We start from the raw sequence: 24,488 nt of genomic DNA, 5'->3' as shown, positions 1-24,488 counted from the left end.
GGAGTCTTGTCTTATAACAGGCTTATTCAAAGTGATACAAGCTACGAAAGTGAAATCTTGGAAGAGTGTTGCCGTTTTCATAATGCAATAAAAATACTGTAATGATAAATAATAATTAATAATACATTGTGTGTAACAAGCATGTCACAAAAACAAATTTGATATTTCCAAGATCACTGCTTTTATAATTTATACTCAGGTAAAGGAGAAAATCCCTGGAAATATTACTTTTAAGAGGGGGTTCACAAGACTTGACATTTTAGTGAAAGGGGTTCACAGGTTGTTAAAGTTTGGGAATCACTGATCTAGTCTGACCACCTGCACATTGCAGGCTACAAAACCTCACCCACCCACTTCTGAAATAGACCTTTAACCTCTGGCTAGTTAATGAAGTCCTCAAATCATGGTTTAAAGCAGAGGTCCCCAAACTAGGGGGGCACGGTGGGATGTCTGGGGGGATGCGAGGTCTGCTCCGGCTCCACCTCCAGCCACGGCCCCCGCACCTGGCCCTGTAGCCAGCCTCAGCCTGGCTGCCGGCCCCCACTGCAGCCCGGTTGTGGCTCGCTCCTGACTCCAGCCTTGGCCCCTAGCTGCGGCTCTGTCCCCAGCCCCACTCCCGGACCTGGACCCAGACCCACCCTCAGCTGCAGCCCCAGCCTCGGCCCCCTTACCCCTGTCTGCATCCTCCTACCCTCCAAGCTGCATCCTGCTCCCAGCCCCGGGGGGGGGTCATCACCCTCAAAAGTTTGGAGACCACTGGTTTAAAGACTTCAAGTTACAGAGAATTCACCACTTACACTAGTTTAAATCTGCTAGTGACCTGTGCCCTATGCTGTAGAGGAAGGCAAAATCCCCCAGGGTCCCTGCCAATCTAACCCAGGGGGAAATTCCTTCCCAATCCCAAATATGGCAATCAATTAGGCCCTCGGCACACAGGGCCGGCTTTAGCAGGTGCGGGGCCCCACGCCAGGACGCGAATTGTCTCGCGCCCCCTCCCTGTCCCATTGGATCCCTCTCCAAATCCCCACCCTGGCCCCGCCCCCAGCCCGCCCCCTCACTGCCCCATTGGATCCCTCCCCAAATCCCCGTCCTGGCCCCGCGTCTTCCCCAAGCACGCCGCATTCCTCCTCCTCACCTCTCCCTCCCAGGCTTGCGCTGATCAGCTGTATGGCGGTGCAAGCGCTGGAGGGAGGGGGGAGAAGCAGGATGCGGCTTTTTTTTTTTCCCCCCCCTCTCTGCTGGCAGCCCCGGACATTGCGGGGCCCTCTTAGGCACGGGGGCCCATTCTGGGGAATCGGCCGAATCGGCTTAAAGCCGGCCCCGTCGGCACATAGGCGAGACCCACGAGTCAGATAGCTGGGAAAGAATTCTCTGTAGTAACTCAGAGCCCTCCCCATATAGTGTCTCGTCTCCAGCTATTGGGGACTTTTGCTACTGGCAGTTACCGTTGAGCCACATCATACCATTCCCTCCATAAATTTATCAAGCTTAATCTTGAAGTCAGTTAGGTTTTTTGCCCCCACTGCTCCCCTTGGAAGGTTGTTCCAGAACTTCACTCCTCTGATGGTTAGAAACCTTCACGTAATTTCGAGCCCTAACTTGTTGAAAGACTGTTTATATCCATTTGTTCTTGTGACCACGCTGGGTGCTTAGCTTAAATAACTCCTCTCCCTCCCTGATATTTATCCCTCTGATGTATTTATAGAGAGCAATCATATCTCCTCTCAGCCTTCTTTTGGTTAGGCTAAACAAGCCAAGCTATTTGACTGTCCTCTCATATGGTAAGTTTTCCATTCCTCGGATCTTCCTAGTAGCCCTTGTCTGCACCTGTTCCAGTTTCCATTCATCTTTCTTAAACATGGGACTCCAGAACTGCACATGGTATTTCAGATGAGATCTCACCAGTGCCTTGTATAATGGAACTAACACTTCCCTGTCTCTACTGGAAATACCTCGCCTGATGCATCCTAGGACTGCATTAGCCTTTTTCACAGCCACGTCACATTGACAGTTTATAGTCATCCTGTGATCAACCAATACACCCAGATCTTTCTCCTCCTTTGTCAATTCCAACTGATAAGTCCCCAGTTTATAGCAAAAAATCTTGTTGTTAGTCCCTAAATGCATGACCTTGCACTTTGCACAATTATATTTAATCCCATTTCTATTACTCCAGTTTACATCATCCAGATGTTCTTGCATGATATGCCAGTCCTCTTCTGTATTCAATATACCTCCCTACTTTGTGTCATCTGCAAATTTTATTAGCACGCTCTCACTTTTTGTGCCAAGATCACTAATAAAAATGTTAATTAAATAAGATTGGACTCAAGACCGATCCCTGAGGAACTCCACTAATGACCTCCCTCCAGCAGGTCACCTTTCAGTATGACCTGTTGCAGTCTCCACTTTAACCAGTTCCTTATCCACCTTTCAATGCTCATATTAATCCCCATCTTCTCCAATTTAACTAATAATTTCCCACGTGGAACTGTATCAAATGCCTTACTGACAGGTTTCAGAGTAGCAGCCATGTTAGTCTGTATCCGCAAAAAGAACAGGAGTACTTGTGGCACCTTAGAGACTAACATATGCATATGCATCCAAAGAAGTGGGCTGTAGCCCACAAAAACTTATGCTCTAATAAATTTGTTAGTCTCTAAGGTGCCACAAATGCCTTACTGACATCCAGGTAGATTAGATCTACTACATTTCCTTTGTCTAAAAAATCAATTGTTATCTGCTCAAAGAAGGAGATACGGTTGGTCTGGCACGATCTACCTTTTGTAAAACTATGTTGCATTTTATCCCGATTACCATTCACCTCTACGTCCTTAACTATTTCTCTTTTAAAATTGTTCCAAGACCTTGCAGACAACTGAGGTCAAACTAACAGGACTATAATTTCCTGGATCACTTTTTTCCCCTCAATCTAGCTCCCGCCTCTCCGGGAGCTGGCGTCCCTAACAGCGTCTTCACTGAAGCACTGCAGCGGCGCGGCTGCGAGGTGAAGCCATTAAGGCAGAGACGAGCCCTTGGGGTTCCCGGCCTCTGCCACAGGAGCATTTCCAGGTGGGAGACCCCCAAGTCCATGCGGGGCAGGCAACAGGGCGTAGCCAGGCGGCGAGGGCTAGGCTGGCTGTAGGGCCGACTTTAGGCCGATACAGCCGATTCGGCAGAATTGGGCCCCGCGCAAAGAGGGCCCCGCGCTGCAGCTCTCCACCCCGCCCTCAGCTCACTTCCCCCTCCTCCCCTCCCCTGAACGCTCCGCCCCCTCCCTGCTTCCCGCGAATCAGAGATTCGTGGGAAGTCTGAAAAGAAGCAGGGACGGGCAGGCAGCACCAGGTAAGCGGGGGTGGTGGGGGGTGCGAGAAGGGCTCTGGGGAGGCGCGGCCCAGTCCGGCCCTGGTTCCGGCCGAGCAGCAGGCCCCAGCGGCTCCAGCCCGGCCCCCGCGGTGCGGCTGGGATCCGGCACGGCTCCGGCCCAGCGCGGCCCGGCCTGGCCCCCGCGGCGCGGTCCCTGCGGCTCCGGCCCAGCCCCCGCGGCGCAGCTCCGGCCTGGCCCCCGTGGTGCGACTCCGGGCCGGACCCAAGCCCGGCAACCCCGGCTGGAGCGCGGCTCGATTCCTGGGGGCGGGGCTTGCAGCAAGCCCCGCCCCCAGGAATCGGGCCCCACACTTGCTAAAGCCGGCCCTGGCTGGCTGCGCTCCATGTAAGGGGAAAGCGACTGTGGGGCTTCGCTTCCCGCCCTCCCCGCCTGGGAACACCCCGCACGGCGTCTCTCCCATCCAGCGGGTCTCCCCAGGGCTGCCCCATCTCCCATCCAGGGCCGGCTCCAGGCACCAGCGTAGCAAGCAGGTGCCGGGGGCAGCCAATGAAGAGGAGGGCGGCACGTCCGGCCGTTCGGCGGCAATTCGGCGGGGCCGTCACTCCCTCTGGGAGCGAAGGACCTGCTGCCGATCGCGATCACGGCTTTTGTGTGTGCGTGCGTACGCGCTTGGGGCAGCAAAAACGCTAGAGCCGGCCCTGCTCCCATCAGCCCCTCCCCTTCCGCCGGCTGGGCTGCGCTGGCGCCTGGCGCCCTCGACCCCAAAGGGGGGCACCGCCCCGATTCAGAAACTAGCCCCGCCTCCGAGGCAGGGCCCCGCCCGCCCTGAACCCTCGTTCCGCTTTCGCGAGTAGTTTGGGACGTTGCGCTGACCGTAGCTCCGTGGGGGCTTGTGGGTGCGCGCGCATTCGCCGGGGGAACTTAGCCAGAGCCGTCATGGCCGCCGCCTGCTGGAGGTTCCTGGAGCAGGAGGGTGTGAGGGCCCTCGCCAGGGCGTCCGCCGCCCGGCCCGGAGCGCGCTGCCGTAAGGAGCCGGGGCTCCGCCCGCTCATGTCGCCTGATCTCAGCCCCCTCCTCGGGGCTTCGCCCTCAGCCCCCAAAAGGCCGGGGGGGAACCAGGGTCCTTCCTCCCCGTCACTGCCCCCTTCGCGGGGGGAGGCCGGGCCTGCCCTGCCCGGGTCCCTGCCGCCCCGCTCTCCCGTCCCCTTCCCGGGGCGGGCCTGCCTGGGTCCTGTCTCCCCTTTTCCCGCCACTGCCCCTTTTGTGGAGGGGCTGCCTGGGTCCCTGCTCCCTCTCCCCGGCTACTGCCCCCTTTGTCGGGGAAGGGGGGGGCTGCCTGGGTCCCTGCTTCCCCCATCAGTGTCCACCTTCACGGGAGGGGCTGCCTGGGCCCCTGCCCACTTCACTGCCCCCTTTGCTGGGGTGCTGCCTGGGTTCCTGTGCCCTTCACTGCCCTCTTTGTGTGTGTGGGGGGGGTGCTGCCTGGGTTGCTGTGCCCTTTACTGCCCCCTTTGCACGCAGGGGTGTTGCCTGGATCCCTGCTTCCAGCCCCCTCACCCCTCTGCCTTTTTGGGAGGGGAGTGCTTTCTCTGGCCCTGGAATGTGTGTCACACCTGATTACATTAATAATAATAATAATAATATATGGAGATATACCTATCTCATAGAATTGGAAGGGACCTTGAAAGGTCATCGAGTGCAGCCCCCTTCCTTCACTAGCAGGACCAAGTACTGATTTTGCCCCAGATCCCTAAGTGGCCCCCTCAAGGATTGAACTCCCAACGCTGGGTTTAGCAGGCCAATGCTCAAACCATTGAGCTATCCCTCCCGCCCCATTGCTTTGGGTTACATCCTCATGCAGTGTCTTTGCGCTCATTTTCTCTCTGTAAAAATCTCTCAAACCCTTTTTTCCAAATTGACAATTGTATAGATTACCCTAGTTTTCAGGTTGCAGAGATCTGCTAAGAGGAAGGATGGTTTTGTGGTTCTGGTCCAGGACTGTGAGTGAGGAGAGTTGTACTTTTATTCCCTATTCTGTTTTGGACTGTGTGACCTTGGGCCAGTTATTTAGCCTTAACTGCTTCACTTCACAAAGGACATAATTATATTTGAGAAGCCTAGTTAATGTAAATTGTAACCCAAATTTTAAATGTGATAGTGTTATAGAAATTGTAAAGTATTACTAATTGCTGAGCTGATAAATGTATTATAAATTGTAGGTGTTTCTTACTAAATCAAAGAGCACTCAGGAGTTATGGTGCTTTTGAGGGAGATATTTCAATGAACTATTATATTCATCACTTTTTTCCCTAAGGGTCTGATCTTGCAGTGAGCTTTGCGCAGATCTTGGAGGATCAAGGCATGCAAGAGTATTTTTGTACTTTGTGTGATGCTGCAATAATAAGTCCTTTTGAAATGTTCAAATAGTAGTAAAACATAAAAGTACCTGAGACTTCTGCAAATCAGTGAGGAGAAAGTATTAAAGTCTGTAGGTTAAAAATAGATTTAGATGAGTTTAGTCTTAGCTTGACTTTATTCAAGCAGTTATTGCTGAAATATTTTCCATCTGAAAGCTGTTCTAAAATGTGATGCTTAAGCCAGAGGAAGAAATATATCATTTTTCTTAAAAGGAGATTAACTCATCTAAAACTCCTTGCATTAGCTTCTCACAGTTTCCTTCTATCATATGAGCATCTAACAAAGGAAGGCATGATCTTTTACTATTGCCTTAAGATGGTACTGGTGGATCAGAAGAAGCACACTGTGAATGTTCATACACATATAGTATTTTGAAGGGTTGAGAGTTGCTTACATTATAATTGTATGCATACTTGTTATGGGGGTTGCTTTTACTCCTGATTGAAATAGGTTTATTTTCAACACCATCTTGTTTCTGACTTTGAAGGATGCTTCTCTTCCTCTGGACTTCTGAGGGCTAACAGTGGAGAACCTACAAAATTTCAGCCACCTCCAAAGCCAGTTGTTGTTGACAAACATAAAGAGGTAGTAGAGAGAAGGTAGGATACTCCGTTGCTTAACATATTGCATAGTTAAACTTCTTAAAAGTTGCTGCTCCTGAAATCAACTAAGCACCGTTATGCAAAGTATAGTAAACATTTGCTAAGGTCTAGCAGAGACAATTTGTCAAAAAATGGGCTTAAAATACCTTTTCCTGTGACTTGCATCCACAAAAATAGTGATTCATGGATAAGTCTATGTAGTTGTAAACGTACATGCAAGTCTAGGTTGTGTTTTGTTGAGCTTCATTATATTAAATGCATGTGTATCTTCAGTACAACAGTCTGTCATAGGGAGAAAGTACACGCAACTGGACATTGAGAGACCTGGATTGTGATTCTGGCTCTGCTGCTGACCACCTGCTGAGCAAGTCACTCTTTGTAAAATGTTGCTGCCACTGGTGCTGGTATCCTCAGTGAGAACGCTAGTGTAGAAAGGGCACAAGTGTTTCTATTATTGAATCACCTAACCTGCTCTGGCCAACATTAGGTGATGAAAATGTTTCTGCACTGTTGGTGGTAGTGCAACATTGGGAGATTTCCCAAAGAAGTCTAGTGTGTAATCAGCCTAGGAGTGGTGAGAGTTTCTTAGAATCTGAACTTTGACACCCGTTCAGCTCTTGGCCAGTCATCTCAGACTGGTAAGGGTTTTCTTTACTTGAAACTGTCTTCATAAGGGGTAAGATTCTGTGCTGCACTTCTTAGAACTTGTAGCCAAGAGGGGTTCTCTCTCTCTCCCCTCCCCTCCGCAAGTTAAACTACCTTTTCTGCCCTCCGGGGTCCAGAGCAGCCCTTTGAGGCTAAGTTATGGTAGCCTCCCTCGGCTACCCTACAGACAGCAGCACTGACCAGAATCTCTGCTGTTGTGTGTGCTGTGCTTCCACTGCATAGCCATGCCCCTACAACAGGGTTTGTGAAGTGGTCCTCAGAGGACCACCTCCATCTGTCTTCCTAATTTTCTGTGTCAGGCAATTCCAGCCAGATCAAGGGTTTTTATAGTCCCTCTATGCGTTTCTGGCCCCATTATCCCATGTAAAGGAGTGGGGGTGAAAATCTCACCCATGGTGCGTCTTGTGGGCTCCCATCTGCTAGGAGCAAGAGAGACCTTTTACAACTTGTTTCACGCACAATACTATTCAGCCATGAGCCATCCAATGTTAAGTACTCACTGCTAACATGGGTTAGAATTGAACCATGAAAGGTTCCATTACTAATCCTCCTTGTCTATAGTTCTCATGCTCAAAAGTGATAGCAGTGACAAAAGTGATTGATAAATAATAGAAAATTATCATGCACCCAAAAGGCCAATGAGTATTGTAGGCACTTGTAGCTGCAAAATATCTGAACGCAAACTACACATCTTCTCATTGAAAAACCTTGGAGCACTCAAATCAGGAATTGCAAAAACTGCTATTTATGTCAGTGTGAAGGCAACCTGCACACATGAATAACAGAGGTCTTTAATGTGTAAACCAAATATTTTTAATTCAGTACTATGGTAAGTTGTAGGTTTTAATACAAATTACTTCCGTCTTATACTCATAAAGGTTTTGACTTCCCCACAGGTTCTTGAGTCCTGAATTTATTCCCCCCAGAGAGAGAACAGATCCTCTTAAATTCTATATTGAAAGAACTGACATGATACGAAGGCGAAAAGTGCTCGACATTCCAGAGTTCTATGTTGGTCAGTTAACAGCATTAGGATTTTTAATAACTTTTCCAGTATTGGTCATTGATATAGTTAAAAAAATTAATTAATTAATAGCATAGCTTTATAACAATGTTACTATTTTCTGCTGCCAAATTTAATGGACAATTAATAGAATTATGATTAATAGAAGTATCGCCATTTGAACTCAATGAAAACATTGAGGTTAGTTTTCTAGATGCAGACATTCTCTATGCATTGCTTACAACCTAAACACTGCAGTGTGCATGTGGTCCAAGAAACTTTTGTCTATAACTTTCCTGTTTATAGACACAAGTAAATAACATTAATGATGTGAACTAAATCTTTAAAGGCAAAGAAATTTTATATTTTTATATCAATATTTAAGCCTACATTTTGTAAATTCAGTCTGTTTCTTAGAAAGATTAATTTAGTTGAGTGTGTCTATTAATGTCTGCATTTAAAATCTGACTCCTTCTCCATGTTCCAGGAATGATTTACTGACTAGTCTCTCCTTTGGACAGGAAGCATCCTTTCTGTTACCACAGCAGATCCATATGCCAGTGACAAAACCAGCCGTTTTGTAGGAATTTGCATTCAAAGAGGAGGAAAAGGACTTGGTGCTACCTTTGTGCTTCGGAATATTATAGAAGGGCAGGGTATGTCTTTGTACAGCTTTCATTCTTACATTAGGACTATTAAATGGAGGAGCTATAGTATTTAAACTGTATATGAAATGGTATAGAAATCTTGTTTGCCATTGGGATGGTATTAGAGTATTAAAGGAAAATCATCATCTTGCATACTACTATTTCTTGTTAGGTTTAAAACAAGATGCACTGCAAGATGCAATGAGACCTTGGTGTACAGTATATCTCAGTTGCTTAAAAATCTGGCACATCTGGGCTGATCTCATGTTTCAACTCTGGTCAGAAGTAATACATCTACTAACTTCATTTGTGAACTAACTTTGTAGTAGATGGATTTTAATATTATTCTAACAGCCTTATAAAAAACACTTTGTTTTGTAGTAGCAGCTAGGGCCGAACTGAGAGTGAAGTACCATTGTGCTAGGCACTGTGCAAACAGAGTAATACAGTCTAGGCCCCATAGAGCTTAATCTTGATTCTCACTTGTCTCATATCAGTCCTACATCACCTCATTTCTAACCCAAGCTACATTTGACTCTAGGTCTCCATAATGGAAGACCAATGTAGCAGCCTACTGCCTCACACACTTTCTTTCTGGTGCACTTTAAAGCCATTGTAGGGCAATACAGGCATTGCTTTGTCTGCATTACTATAAATATAAGCAGGAATTAGGCATTCTTTATTTTGCTTAAATAAATATATCACAGGTGAGTAATCACCATTGTACCTAAAATACATTGAGTAATTTAAAATCCATGCTTGTGGCTCCCTCTTAAATTTATACTTATAAGTGCCTCTGCCTCGAGCTAGTCTAGACCACAGACTTTAATTTCTTTGTAAAAGAGAAATGTATACAATACTGTATTCAAAAAATGGACCCAAAATGTAACAAAACACTGTCCTCAATTAATATAAGGATCTGAAACACTAAACTGCAATATATCAAACCCAGACTAGGTTTCTTATGGCCCCTGATTCTCAGCTACAAGTTAAATAATTGTTTGTTGTCTTAAGGTGTTGAGTTTTGCTATGAACTGTACAATCCTCGAATCCGGGAGATCAAGGTTTTGAAGCTGGAGAAGAGACTAGATGACAACCTGATGTATTTACGGGATGCTTTTCCTGAATATAGTACTTTTGATGTGAACATGAAACCTGTGCCCCATTCACCTAACGATGAAATTCCTGTAAACCAGGTATGAGTCTGGTGTGATAGAAGTTTGGTGGGAAAGTGAGGAGGTGATTCAAAGTGATTGTAATAAAATATAAACACTTCATATCTGATGTGTTAGCTTGAATCTAGCCCTCTAAGACCACTGAACTGTTATCAGGTGCCACATATAAAACAAGTTTGGTCTTATTCTGTTTTTATAGTGAATAATCATCCACAATGCAGTTGAACTATCTGTTGTTTTAACAGAGAACAAGGATGGATTGGGCATAAAAAAAATAAATCATCTTTGGGAGGTGGGCTCTCCAGGGCAGAGTTGAGGCACGTGTAGGCGGTTATGTGGAGAAGCTTTCTCCATGTTGTATGTGTTCTGTAGATGTGACTTAAATGTCTGCCTGACATCCCTGGAACTATTTGATTATTAAATTGTCATCCTTTTTTTAGGAGAATCTGTGTGTAAAAGTACACAAGGGAGGAATGCTAGTGGACAACAACTTATTGTCATGCTGAGGGTAGAAATTTGGTGGCTGTAAAGTAGATCATTTCTTTCCAAAAGACTTAAAGAAATCAAATACATCTGCTACCCTCTTCATTAGCTCAGGAAGACTTGTAGAAGGTAGTGGGATACATATCCCATGCCAGTTCAAGTATGCAAATCCCGTACTGTGCCATATTTTAGTACCATCCATTAGAGGAATCACCATCTTCTGAGTTTAATACTTAACTACTTTTAAGTTCTTGTATAATGTTTATCACTATGCTAAAAGCAGTGTGGCCTGCATATGCTTATGTCTAGTGGGCCGTGTAGTGGTTAGGGCTACTCAATACAAAAAGGCATTGACAGACTGCAGGGGGAAACCAAAATAGAGTGTCAGGAAAAAGTTAAGTATTGGAAGTTTGACCTTAAGTGTGAACATGTGGAACTTGAGGATGGAGGGTGGATGACTGTTTTTAACTGTCCAGTAACAATTAATAGCTCAAAGGGGGAGGGAATATTTTAAGTGATTTATGTTAGTAAACTAAGGACTAACAGCCCTGCTACTGAAGAGGAAAAACAAGTTGTGAGATAAGAGCACATCTAACTTTGATCAGAAGTGGGGTTCAAAAGTAGATTGAGAATAGATGAGCCTTGTCTACAGAACAGTTAGACATGAAATGACTATGTGCACAAGTTTCTTCAGGAATAAATTCCAGTTATCCAAACACAACTGATCAGTAGCTCTTTAGAGCTGATCTTACAGTCAAACTTGGCATCGCTTTCTTTTAGAGCAAAAAGACAAGTAGGGCCAAGTTGAAAATGCATCCTAATGCAAAAAAGTCAAAGTTCTATGAAGAGTTGCATCTTACGTATTCTTTACTTGTTTCCAATCCTAGCTGAAGGTCAAAATGAAACCTAAACCCTGGTCAAAACGCTGGGAACGACCAAAATTTAACATTCAAGGAATCCACTTTGAACTACCTGAAGAAACGATGAAAGAAGCACAAAAGTGGAGCAAGCCCTGGATACAGTTTGATATGCTGCGAGAATACGATACTTCAAAATTAGAGAAGGAAATATGGAAAGAAGTGAATGAAGAGCTAAAAAAATGATACTGCTTTTATATGGTAGATTACTGAGGAGGGAGGCCACCTGAATTTTTTAATATACAATTCCTCAGTTGTGTAAGACTTGTGTACAATAAAGTTAATCTTTCAAAAAAGTAGTACATTTGTGTGTATACAGTGCAGTGGTTTTAACCTCCTTTAGTTCCCACTTTTGAGTGGGGGCAGTGAGTCCCATTGTCTTCAGTAAAATCTTGAGAAACTATCTTACCAAAGTACTATGTCTAGCCCCCTTTTCCAGGCATTCTCAGTATTTACGGTAACAAAACAGGTCTACACTGCTACACGTTTCATGTTACTCATTTGATGACAGGCCATAAGCGCCTCCCTGGATTCAGGTAGTATATGTTCTTTTGCAATTAACATATCCCTCCAGCCATGAAACTTTTTTTTAATCCATTTGTTAGCTGCCTCAACTAAGACTTTCTGGCAGTCGCTGCTTTGGTGGATTGACTTGTTTTCCAAATTCTGTCAAGACACATCTTGTGCTGTGATGGTTTTGTTGTCTATTGTCTAACTAACCACCACCACACACTTTCATTCCTTGCTTGTTTAAATACAGTAGGTGTATGTCTGACTAGTTGAGTGATATTGCTGAACAGGAAGGTAGGATTACATTTCAAAACTAAAAGTTAAGTAAGCCTTGAGTGAAAACACTGGGTACTAGGAGTGTGCCAACCAGGAAGGCTGTCCCTGCCCTCGAGCACATGGACCAAGACAGAGGGATAGAACATTTCACAAAATGATCAGAGTGGCAGTTGAGTTTAAATTTTTTGGTGTGTTGTTTAAACACCTAAAAGACAGATTCAGGCCCTTCATGCTTGAGATTGTAAAACATGCACATGACTCTGTGAGCCATTATTCACTCTTATCACTAGTTTACAAATTTGAAGTTGATTTGATTCTCCTCTTCCTGTTCCCCACCCACAGTTTACTAAACTCCTAACAATTATTCCCACTTAACATAGCAAAGCCTGCCCAAGTCCTCACCTTCCCTTTTTCTGTAAGGTATGAGGAGTTGTGTCCCTGCTCTCATTGATGAAATGGTATGTATCCTACTTGAGCTAGAAGGATCTACCACTAGTAGTTGCTGAGGGGGAAATGTTACACCTCTACCCTGATATAACGTGGGTTCGCATACAACGCGGTAAAGCTCCGACATGCTGCTTTGAGCAGCGTGTTAAAGGTGCCGGGCTGGGGCCAGGGGGTTGGATAAGGGGTAGAGAGTCTCGGGGTGGTCAGGGGCTCCCCTCCGGGATCTGGGAGGCAGGAGCTGTGGGAGGGGCACTTTTGGGGGCCCTGCAGTCCCAGAGTGGCCCAGAGGATTAGTGGGGGGCTAGGAGCAGCCCGCTCCGCTTCCCTTGCCACTCCGCCAGCTCCCAGTCATGGCGCTCTGCTTCCTGCCACAGGTGAGCACAGGGGGGCATCCTTTCCCCAACCTCCTCGCACTCACCAGCAGTGGGAAGCGGAGCACCGCAGCTGGGGCCACGTTGCTCCACTTCCTGCTGCTGCCGGTGAGTGCCTGTCAGGGGGTGTGGATAGGGGTCGGGGTCCTGGGGGTGATTAGGGACAGGAGTGTCTGGAGGGGGTGGTCAGGGGACAAGGAGCAGGGGGGCCAAAGCAAGTTCGATATAACGCGGTCTCACCTATAACGCAGTGAGATTTCTTGTCTCCCGAGGACCGTGTTATATCAGGATAGAGGTGTACTTTGAACAGTCTATGACATGCAAGACGCTGGAAGTATGGAAACTGAGAGATGTGGCCTGGGACTAGTCAAACTTTTCGATCTCTAAAGATTATATGTATGAGTCTGAGCTAGGAATTGTATGTTAGGTTTATCAGCAAGGTTACCAAGCTTCCCCCAAGAAAATTGGCTTGGGGGGGACCATAATTAGATCTCTGGACAAGTAAACAACTCCAAAGAAGTATTACCTGCTGAATTGCATGTACTGGTTCAGACTGGGTTCAAGAGGCCCAGCAAGCAAAGAGCTTTAAGAATAAAGGGTCAGACTCAACTGAGCCACATCCCTCTTTCTGATTTAAAAAAAAAAAAAAAAAACACCTGACAAAATTGTACCTAAGAGGACATGCCTCCTTTTCATATTGTACTGCCTTGCCTTTGGACAATAAATTTAGCTATGGTTGGTTATTGGGTCTCAATCATTTTTAAGAACAAACAATGAATGTAATCAAACTAGCTACACCTTTTAGTTAATACCACAGAGGGAGAGGAGGTGTAGTTAAATCTGCTGGTAGAAAGGATAAGACCACACAAACGCCTAGGTTACATTTGTTAAAAGGGAGGATGGAATGGAGTTTTAAACTTTTAACAGCAGCTATTTTACCCTTCTCCCATTGCAACTTGTAGGATAGGGCTGAGTTTACATTAGGCTTTCTGTATACTGGGAAATTGACAATTCTGAAAGTGCCACATGGCTGGCCAAAACCAGTGGGAAATGTAGGAGTCTGTTAAGTGGTTGAAAGCTTTGGTTTTGGTACAAAATACACTAAGTAGAAACTTAATATTTTTAGCATTGCAAAAATCTTGTACATTTTTAAAAGGCCATTTTAGTAACTACACATTAGCCTGTGGGCTCCCACAGCACTCTACAAAATACATGCACATACGCTTGTCACTTCAACTACACTTCAGGAGGAGCAGTGTTTTGGTGAAACAGTGCAGCTGTTTAACAGCTGTATTATTACGGGACAACTTACATAGCCAACAAACTTCAGGGAAAACTGAAGCATACAGAATTCAGTTACACAAATTGGAATTTATCCTGGCCATCACCATGAGTAAGTACCCCTTACTCTTGCCCTACATCTGATGGGCTCTTTAGCCCACCAACGGCCACCATCTTTTATATCATCCAAAATAGCACCTCCAACACCATCCAGGCACATAAAGTCAATAATGACATAGAAGGAATGTTACATGTAGTGCAATAGCATCTACATTATCAAGGGTCCATTGTGCTGGGTGCTGTACAAATACACAGGTGAACACTGCTCACTCCCTGAAGAACTCAGTCTAATTTGAGACAACATACCAACAAATATAGAGGGAAGGCAAGGTGCACAAATCACATGCTTATATTGATTAGCTATTGCCTAATTTCATAGTTCCTGCTGGTAAAAATCTAAATTTAAAAAAGTTATCAATTGCTGCACAATCTTGCCATCATTAGTAAGTTGATTTATTATAGTAATCACAGCAAAAGATGGTCTTGAAACAGTGTACTGCTTTGAAGAATCCTGCACATTCTAGAGATATGCTGCTTAAATCATGTTAGTATGGCAAATACAGTGAACACCCAGAATTGAAGTTAATTACTTGTTTAAATAAATATGAAATGAAATGCAAGACTAACAATTTTATTTTACAAAGTAAGCCCATATGTACAAGAGTTAAACAATCAAGATAAAAAATAGTATCTAGTCATTTACAATTGATATTCATTTATTTTACAAAAACACCCAGTTTTTAAAAAAATGTAAAAGCATGTCCACAGGGAAAAAAATCTACTATAAGAAAAACACAAATATATGTTAAATACCATTTGGGGAAATACAGATACAAATGACTGCATGAGAAGTTGTGCTATGCTCTGGATTTCTATAAACAATTCTCTTTCAATTCCATGGCAGAATGACTTTTGTTACATACATTCAAAATTCTCACTTTAAAACATACACAGAATATTTTAAAATAGACTGTATGATAGACGAGACTGTGTGTACATTGGGGGGAGCAAAAACAGCAATCAGCAAGACTCTCAGACACCAGTCAGATTTCTGAAAACGATGTGAAAAATTCACATTAAAATAATTTCTGAAGTTGCTACAATAAATGACTCATGCATCTCACTGCCAACAACTGAAGTGTGTATGATAATTAAAAAGAAACTTTGATGAAAAATAAGACCAGAGGTGAGCCCAGGCCCACAAACACTTGAGCACAATCCACATTAGCATCTGAATTATAAAAGACAACATACAGTGGATGCCATCCTTATATTGTGATGTTACAAGTGTTGTATTTGAACACTAGGTATAATATAGATAGGTGCCTGCTATCCCTAGCTTTCTATTTCAGCTGTCTCTGTTATTCTATTGCTATTATTCAGTTGAAATCCTGCAGGACTTATACTGACTAACTCTCCCACGGATCTCCATGAAGATGGTCACTGGGATCTCACCAGAGACGGGACCTGGTATTCTCCCTGAGATAGAGAGACAGTACACAATACTAGGCTCACAGTTCAAGACTGGAAATTCTACACAAGGCTGTTTACTTACAGTATACTGATTGTGTGACACTTTTTTCAGATCCTTTCACTATCCTTTAAGTAACACCTATTTATTTATTCCTAAAAGGAATAAAGCATTATCACCCCTGTGATAGGAACTAAAACACTGCTCCACTTTGAATTAAATCCAGAAAAAGCAAGGTCATTCAGGAATTAAGATTACCATTTCATCTTCAACTAACTTGATACCAACCAGTGCAACATGCATTGGACCAGATTTTGCATTCCTGGTGCACACCAAGTACCCTCCGTGGGAATTTTCGGTGCACAAGAAATGCAAAAATATAAGCCTATTACTTGCATGGCCTTTAAGTCCCATGAAATATCTAGGCTCAACAAGACAGAATAAAGTCAAAGGGCAGCCCTAACTCGTCAGTTGCATTGTTCAAGTGAAACCTTTAACAGTATTTTAGCTTGATTTTTATCTTGCTTTAAATCAAACCCAAAATGGCTACAGCATTTTTAATTTTATATTTTAGTCCTTTTGCTGGAATTCTACTTTCTGACAATAGATTTCAGGTGTTCCAGTTTATATTCCTCAATGAAATCCTCTGCAATATGCAAGGCGTTGACTTTCACCAACAGAAGAATCAGGTCTCTTGTTTCGTCACTAAAAAAATTAAAAAAAAAAAAGTACAATATTCAAGTGACTGACCTCCATATACTTTGAGTGTATTGATTTTTAAAATGCAGATAAGAAACTACACTGGAAATTAATGAAAATGATCCTGGGCTATGGTGATCAGTTATGTTGCCCACATTAAATTCCAGTGTCCAAAGGCTAGGCAGGAAAAGCTAACATAAATCTGTATCTTCCATTTCTATTAGATCACATTTTATAAATTTAAACTAATCTGATTAGATATTCCATATTTTAATAATTACATTCCTTATAAAAGCAAGCACTAATAAGACAGCTCAGAGTGTGCAAGATACAGAGAATCACAGCAGATATCCAACGCCTCCGTTAGCAACAACATTATGGGACTATTTCCCCAATTCTCTAGAAATAGACGGACCAGTGTTACAAGAACGATGTAATGTAGGACTTTACATGTCTGTATACTGTTACCAGTAAGTCCTACACATAAGTCACATAACCCTTTTCCATTATTCTTGTGTGTCCATTACAAGATTTTTAATTTGTTTTTGATTTACAATCCTTCCACACCTCTCAAATGGATATGCATGGAAAAGATCAAAATGTATACCGCTACAGGGGCCCTTTTACAGTGTACCATGTAAATATACAGACACAAAAAAGTTAATAAAACCTTAGAGAGACACAATACATGTAGAAATAATGAATTCCAAAAAAATGCCAGACAGATTACCTGCAGTTATTCTTGTACAGTGTATGTGCACTTTGCAACAAATGTTGGCTAAAGTTTGCTAACTGAGGGAGAGTTGATCTGCTTTTAAGCTCTTTGAACCATCTTTCTGGGAGACATGCAACTACCTGTTCAATCAAAACATATTTGGAAAAGATTAGACAATCCTTAAATGCATTAACTCACACTCTGCTTTAACTCCAACTTCTTATTTCCCCTTTAATTGGCTCCATTGTTGTAATTAATAAAAAGCTTTGTCAGATGCAGAGCCAGATATCATTTCAATGGAGTATTTTTATTCTTGGCATACTCAACAGCTTCAAGAGTTTATAGGCTGATGTTTGTTCTAAAGGTTTTTATGTTTCTGTGTAAGGAACATCAACAATTATACACAAATGACTGAGAACTTTTATCACAAACCTTTCTACACCTTCCATTTTGCTTCTGATGCTTCTTGAATGCATATATTAAAAAGATTGCCTAAAAACATATCAATTTTAATCTATGTTAGTATATAGGTCTGTTTGTTAGCCTGGGATAGAATTTTGGGTTTGACTTTTTGATACTCTTATACTAATATGTGTAAACAAAGGACAAAGACACTGGGATGTTGCTTCTGCCTAGTCAGATGGATTTGTTAGTACAATGGGAACAGATAAGAGCAGTTAAAGTGTTACTCAGAGCACTTAAAGATTGCCTCAACCCCTATCTCAAGGCAAAATCAAGCAACCAGTTGAGAGGGGCAAAAGGGTTTGGGGGTGGGGAAACGTATAAAACACTAAAAGACTAAAGAAATGCCTGTCCCTGACCAGAGCACAACCTCACTCTTTACCCCTCCCATGGGATACAAAAGAAGTGAGACGAAGACCCCAGACCCAAAATGGAACATGATCCTAAGTTGTAAGGGGTGGGACTATGGGCATGCATTGCAGGTATAATTATGCCTCCTGAGGAGGGGGGGACGAAACACTGTGGTGTCAGAGTTATGGAACACGCTTTTGCTGAAAACTAACCCCAATAAACATTGCATTGTCTACACTTCAGACTTCTGGTCTTCTGCTTTCTGTCTGCATGACAAGAACCAGGGGAGAGGGTGAAGGGAAAGCCCTCTAACAATCTAGCTGGCATAATACACCATTTGTTATTGCCAATTTGAACTCCTAACCTTTAGAGCACATTAGCATACATTAGCTTTGGGCAAAAACATTTGCTTGCATTAATCCCTCAGGTCAAGAAGTTAGAATCTGCCCAATTCCAAGAAGCCACCACCTTCTTCATCCTCAGTACCAAGAGATTCATTGATAAGTCATTTTGTGGCTAGAGATATACAACTCCAGCCATTGAATTTACATTAACAACCAGCATTATGAAAATACTTATTCTGGAGCCAAGGGATTAAATCATTAATTGCCAGTATCCTTTTTAGAAATTGTTTATTTTACCCTCCACTGTTTGTAACACTTGGAAGCAAAAAACCCAGGATTTTTATCCTCTGAAAGGTGTGAAGATCTACTTTGGAGTCAAACATTGGCATTTTCTGGATTTTTAACAAACCTAATGTGGCTTTTGTTTGCACAAATCTCTCTCTGCATTAGCATAATCTATTGCACCAAGAAAGCACACAACTTTGTGAGTAGTGGGCTTGAACCAGACTTGAAGGAATTCAACGGCGGTCTTTCCATTCTTCAATGGGCTCTGAAACATTACTAGCATGGTGTAGGTTAAATGGCTAATTATAGCTGGTGATCTAGGCGAGCATGAACAGCTCACACTTTATTTTATTTTGAACTGATAGATTTTTCAAAAAGATACTTAGAGTGAGATCTTGGCTCCAATGAAATCAATGGCTACTGATTTCAATGGGGCCAGGATTTCACCCTTAGGATCCAAAAAAGATATTTTCCATTGGACTGTAATAGCTTCCAAGTTTCCAAATTTTAGGCCTGAATATTTTGACTGTGCCTTTCTAAAATCATCAAGAGTTTGCAAAGTTACCTTAAAAGCTATAGATACTGAAAGTTTGTTACTTATTTTATCTTCAGACACTGATCTCTTTATCATGAAAACTCTTTCTTCAATATAAGCCTTTTTCCTGTATATAATTTTTACCTTGTTGCATTTTTCCACATTATCTGGTCCAGGTGGTGCATTAAGGAGTATCAGAAGGAGATATCGATTCAGCAGCTTGCCTAGTCCTAACTCATGTAGTGTATCTTCTAGTATGATCCCATCCCAAAGAAGAATATTGGACAGCAGCTGAAATGATAAAGAAGCTTAGAATGAGCACACTTGGTGATAGGAGGTAAACTTAAGTATAAAACCATAATGTAATACTTTGGTTACACGTTTTCATAGGACCGCATGCAGGCCCAAATTCCCACTTAGAATTTCCCTCAACTCAATCTTTTTAGATTAAAAAAATACGCTGATGTGTTTATTTGAACATGAGATCATTGGACTGCACACACACACACACACACACATCAGAATGTGCGCTTGGGGTATGGAGCCCCAGAAGTGCAATGCACTCAGCAGAGGGCAAGGACTTGGAAACTGACATGGGGCACAGCCCAAAGGCCACCAAATCTTGTTGGCCCTCTCAAGTGAAGCAAGTGATGAAAAGAGGAAATATGTAGGGCAAGAATGGTTGGCCAAGGTCTGGGGTGAGATGGGGAGGATCTGGCATTTGTGTAAATCGATGGATAAGTACATTCAAACGACAGCACATTTATAACCATTATTTCACAACCAATTATCTTTGAAGAGCACACATTCCTGAAACTAAAACAGGAGTCATCCAAAAAGCGGAAACTAGATCAAACTACAAAGGATAAATATAACAAAACAACAAAAGCACGTAGGCAGGCTAAGGCACAAAATGAGATTAAACTAGGCAGGGACATAAAGGGTAACAAAAAAATATTTTACAAATACATTAGAAGCAAGAGGAATACCAAGGACAGGGTAGGCCCATTACTCAATGAGGAGAGAAAGACAAATGCAGAAAATGCAGCAAAGGCAAATGTATTAAATGCCTTTTTGTTTCAGTTTTCACCAGAAAGGTTAGCAGTGATCGAATAACTAACATAGTGAACATCAGTGTAAATGGGGTAGAATCTGAGGCTAAAACAGGGAAAAAACAAGTTAAGATTTACTTAGACAAGTTAGAGGTCTTCAAGTCGGCAAAGCCTGACAAAATACATCTTAGAATACTTAAGGATTGGGCTGAGAAAATCTCTGAGCCATCAATGATTATCTTTGGGAACTCATGGAGGATGGGAGAGATCCCAGAGGACTGGGAAAGGGTAAATATAGTACCTATCTATAACAAGGGGAATCAGAACAACCCAGGAAATTATAGACCAGTCAGCTTAACTTTGGTACTTGGAAAGATAATGGAGCAAATAATCAAACAATTTGTAAGCACCTAGAAAATAATAAGGTGATAAGTAACAGTCAACATGGATTTTTTAAGGACAAACCATGTCATACCAACCTGATATTCTTCTTTAACAGGGTAAGAAGGCCTTGTGGATATGGGGAAAGCAATAGATGTGATATACCTCAAATTTAGTAAGGCTTTTGATACTGTCTCACATGACCTTCTTATAAACAAAGTAGGGAAATACAGCCTACATGAACCTACTATAATGGTGCATGCACAACTGGTTGGAAAACTGTACTCAGAGAGTAGTTATAAATGGTTCACAGTCAAACCAGAAGAGCATATTGAGTGTGGTCTTGCAGGGATCTGTCCTGGGTCTGGTTCTATTCAATATCTTCATAAATGATTTGAAAAATGACAGTGACATTTATAAAGTTTGCAGACGATACCAAGATGGGAGGGGTTGCAAATGTTTAGGAGGACAGGATTAGAATTCAAAATTATAAAATCATAGAAGATTAGGGTTGGAAGAGACCTCAGGAGGCCATCTAGTCCAACCCCCTGCTCAAAGTAGGACCAACACCAATGATCTTGACAAACTGGAGAAATGGTCTGAAATAAATAGGATTAAATTCAATAAGGACAAATGCAAAGTACTCCACTTAAGAAGGAATAATCAATTGCACAAATACAAAATGGGAAAGGATTGCCTAGAAAAAGGATCTGGGGGCTATAGTGGATCACAAACAAAATATGACTCAACAATGAAATACTGCTGCAAAAAAAGCAAACATCGTTCTGGGACTTTTTAGCAGGAGTACTGAAACCAAGACATGAGAAGTAATTCTTCTACTGTACTCAGCACTGATAAAGCCTCAACTAGAGTCAGTTCTGGGCACCACTCTTTGGGAAAGATGTGGACAAACTGGAGAAAGTCCAGAAGAGAGCAACAAAAATGACTGAAGGTCTAGAAAACATGACCTATGAGGAAATTGAAAAAAATGAGTTTGTTTAGTCGGGAGAAGAGAAGACCAAGGGGGAACATGTTAACAGTCTTCATGTACATAAAAGGTTGTTATAAAGAAAAGGGTGGTAAATTGTTCTTCTTAACCACTGAGGACAGGACCAGAAGTAATGGACTTAAATTGCAGCAAGGGAGATTTAGGTTAGACATTAGGAAAAACTTCCTAAGTGTAAACGTAGTTAAGCACTAAAACAAGTTATCTTGTGGAATCTCCGGAGTTTTTTAAGAACAGGTTAGACAAACACATGTCAGGGATGGTCTACTTTAGAAATAGTACTTAATCCTGTCTTAGTTCAGGGAACTGGACTAGATGATCTATAAAGTCCCTTCCAATCCTACATTTCTATGATTTCTATTATTTCTCATTGAGAACTACGTATATACTTCCCAGTACAATGCACTATCCCCAGGATATCAAACTTCCCTGAATATGCATTTCTTGGTTGAGATCAAGCATGAAATATTTTAGCCCAAATGATTTTTCAGGGAGAAATTAGGTACCTCTTGCTTACCTTTACAGCTGACCAAAACTGTCTTTCTTGGAACTTTGATTGTGGCGATATTCTGTCTTCCACAGCGCTGGTCATGGAAAGTGTAACAGGAAATTGGTAAAATAACATTTTCATGGTTTTTGTTTAGAAAAAAATATCCAGCCAATTGATCTCTTCTGTATACTGATGGATGTTAATTTCAGTTCTCAATCAATAAAGAGGGCCATAACCATAAAATATGTAACAGAGCTGAGACCTAACTTTAAATTTGGAACCCATCACTAGTCTCTTGATAGTCCCTACTAAAAGTAGCAATTGGAAACACTTAACCACACTTATCAGACTGACACAGCACTGTACAGAGCCAGACACTCTGCAAACTTCCTATATCAGCTTTAGCAATGCATTTTCCCCAACATTATCCTAGTTTTCAATCCTGTGTCTCTCCTAAAAAGAGGGATTTCCATTAATTCCAAATTGTGAAATATACAGAATATAGTGATAAACAAATCCAATAAAGCAAACCGGATTAAGCAAATTCAAAAAACAGCTAGGTATTTTTCTTCACAGTGAAAAGACTGAAGGGAAACAGTAACAATTTGTGAATGTGAGGAGGAGATGAATCAAAGGGGAAATACAGGCCAGCTGGGCCAAAGCATCCTTTTAACAAATCACCAATTAATACAAAGGGCCAGACTGAGGAGCTCTTACATTGTGGAGCACTTACTCACAGGAGTAGTCCCACTGATTTCAATTCCTCTAATAAACAAGACTGCTTCCGAGAGCTACTATTCACGAGCTTGAGTAAGGGCTTCCCAACTTGACTCATAATGACGTAGCAGACATTGGGAATTGTAGCTATTACACGAAGTTTTCCTGAAACCTTCCATTCCATTAGTTTCCAATTCATGTTGACTGTATATTAAACTGGGACCTCGCTTCCAATGAAGTGTTGGTATTTTACAGAATTAGCCTTACCTTTTAGGATACAGAGGAATAAAGACATCTTCCTCTATCGACTTCTTCATTCTTGAAACAATTGAGTTTACCAGATCCTATTAAAAAATTGGAGATTTATCATTGACATACCAATATCTCCCCATGAAAACATGTAAATGATAGCTGATATATTGTAAGATATAATTTTAAAGTCAGCATTTCCCTTTAGATGAATGTGATACATTTATTTTAGACTAAAACAGTTGCCACCCGTTTTATATATATTTTCTTAGCTATGGTTATCAGCTGGTTGCAATTTTAACTGACCCTACCACGCTCTTTGACCATTTGTCATTGTGGTGTTTTAATTTTAAATTTTCCCCAAATGATGCCATTTGCTGCATGTTACTTTACTAGCAAAATTATTATACATAGTCTATAACTAGAAGTAGAAGGCAGGGGTAAATCACTCCATAACTGTCCTATTCTGTACACCTCCCATGACGCTTTGGTATTGGCCACTGTCAGAGACAGATAATGGGCAAGATGGACTATGGTCTGACCCAGTATGGCCATTCTTATGTTCTTATAACTACAAAACGAAACTGGTGGTTAAACAATAGATTCATCACATAGAAGAACTGAAAAATTCTACATAACTAATTGTGTCATAAGCAATACCACAGACAGTTACTTTTTCTATCCAAAGGTCTAAGAGCTTTACACAATGTCTCTACACTTTTATCAAATTAAAATGTGGGTAATTTTTAGTTTTATTTTTCTGACTTTAGCCAAGACATCAAAAATATGCTGAAAAGGTATTACTGAATTTGATTTCCCCAGTTTCAAAGCAGTGATCTGGTTGACAGGTAGACACATGGGTTTTCATATTCGAGATCTGATTTTCTACTCAATTTCACCAATTTTATGATGGTGAAATTCCTTGGATTTACATAGGAATGAAACTAGCATACTGGAGTAGAGAATCATGAACTCAAAGTGCACAATTATAAAATGCTTAATTAACATTATAGAGATCTTTTTCACTGGTGGAATGATTATCCATTTTTTTATAAATTAAAATCCTTCTAGAAAGGAAGCCACTTAGTGAAACTTAAACAGGCCTGCATTTTTTTTGAAGCTTTTCTTTAGCTCTGGTGTAGTTCTAAACCAGTGAAAAAGATTTGAGCTCTGAAGCATCCTTAAGATTTTAAACAGTTAAAAGTTGTGCATTTAGTTCTTTTAAAAAAAAAATCAAATGCAAAGTTATAAGTTCTTGAAGATTCATCTTCACAGAGGAGCAAAAAGATTACAATTATGACAAGCCTCTTGCTAACAGTAGTCATGATTTTTCTAGTAGCAAGAGCCAATTTCTGGCCAAAGATATACACATCTCCCACAGACTAAAAGGGAGCTGCATTTGCACATCTGAGAGCAGAACAATTTTAGCTTCAAATTTTTGCTTATTACAGGCAACCTGCAAAGGTTAATCAAATACCACAACTTTAGAATTATATGATGAATGCATACAGCAAGGGTAGGAAGAGTATATAATCTATCAATGTCTT

At 42.0% G+C, this 24,488-nt stretch overlaps 2 protein-coding genes across 3 annotated transcripts in view; one reads left to right on the top strand and one right to left on the bottom strand.

The window, feature by feature from the left end:
* The first annotated feature begins 4,247 nt into the window (after positions 1 to 4,247).
* MRPL19 (mitochondrial ribosomal protein L19) lies at positions 4,248 to 11,538 on the top strand. 2 transcript variants are annotated; one of them, XM_024194071.2, is made up of 6 exons: positions 4,248 to 4,352; positions 6,234 to 6,345; positions 7,911 to 8,029; positions 8,539 to 8,673; positions 9,679 to 9,860; positions 11,210 to 11,538. In XM_024194071.2, the coding sequence occupies exons 1-6, from the start codon at positions 4,265 to 4,267 to the stop codon at positions 11,423 to 11,425; spliced, it is 852 nt and encodes a 283-aa protein (XP_024049839.2). In that variant the 5' UTR covers positions 4,248 to 4,264; the 3' UTR covers positions 11,426 to 11,538. The 2 variants fall into 2 exon arrangements, with proteins under 2 accessions (XP_024049839.2, XP_026511602.1); XM_026655817.1 differs by lacking the exon at positions 6,234 to 6,345 and having other exon boundaries at positions 4,273 to 4,352.
* A 3,280-nt stretch (positions 11,539 to 14,818) lies between these two features.
* GCFC2 (GC-rich sequence DNA-binding factor 2) overlaps positions 14,819 to 24,488 on the bottom strand; it is a 57,056-nt gene continuing 47,386 nt past the window's right edge. The window contains exons 14-18 of the mRNA XM_029911882.1: positions 22,960 to 23,036; positions 22,003 to 22,069; positions 19,191 to 19,337; positions 17,085 to 17,209; positions 14,819 to 16,360 (exon numbers count right to left, since the gene is read on the bottom strand). Coding sequence (XP_029767742.1) covers positions 16,246 to 16,360; positions 17,085 to 17,209; positions 19,191 to 19,337; positions 22,003 to 22,069; positions 22,960 to 23,036 — 531 coding nt within the window. The 3' untranslated portion in view covers positions 14,819 to 16,245. The remainder of the gene's footprint in view (positions 16,361 to 17,084; positions 17,210 to 19,190; positions 19,338 to 22,002; positions 22,070 to 22,959; positions 23,037 to 24,488) is intronic.

This window comes from Terrapene carolina, unplaced genomic scaffold (genome assembly GCF_002925995.2).
Source record: "Terrapene carolina triunguis isolate 2854851 unplaced genomic scaffold, T_m_triunguis-2.0 Scaffold42, whole genome shotgun sequence".
NCBI classification, from domain to species: domain Eukaryota; kingdom Metazoa; phylum Chordata; order Testudines; family Emydidae; genus Terrapene; species Terrapene triunguis.
Note: the sequence above shows the minus strand (reverse complement) of the source record. Positions and strands in the feature narration are given on the sequence as shown.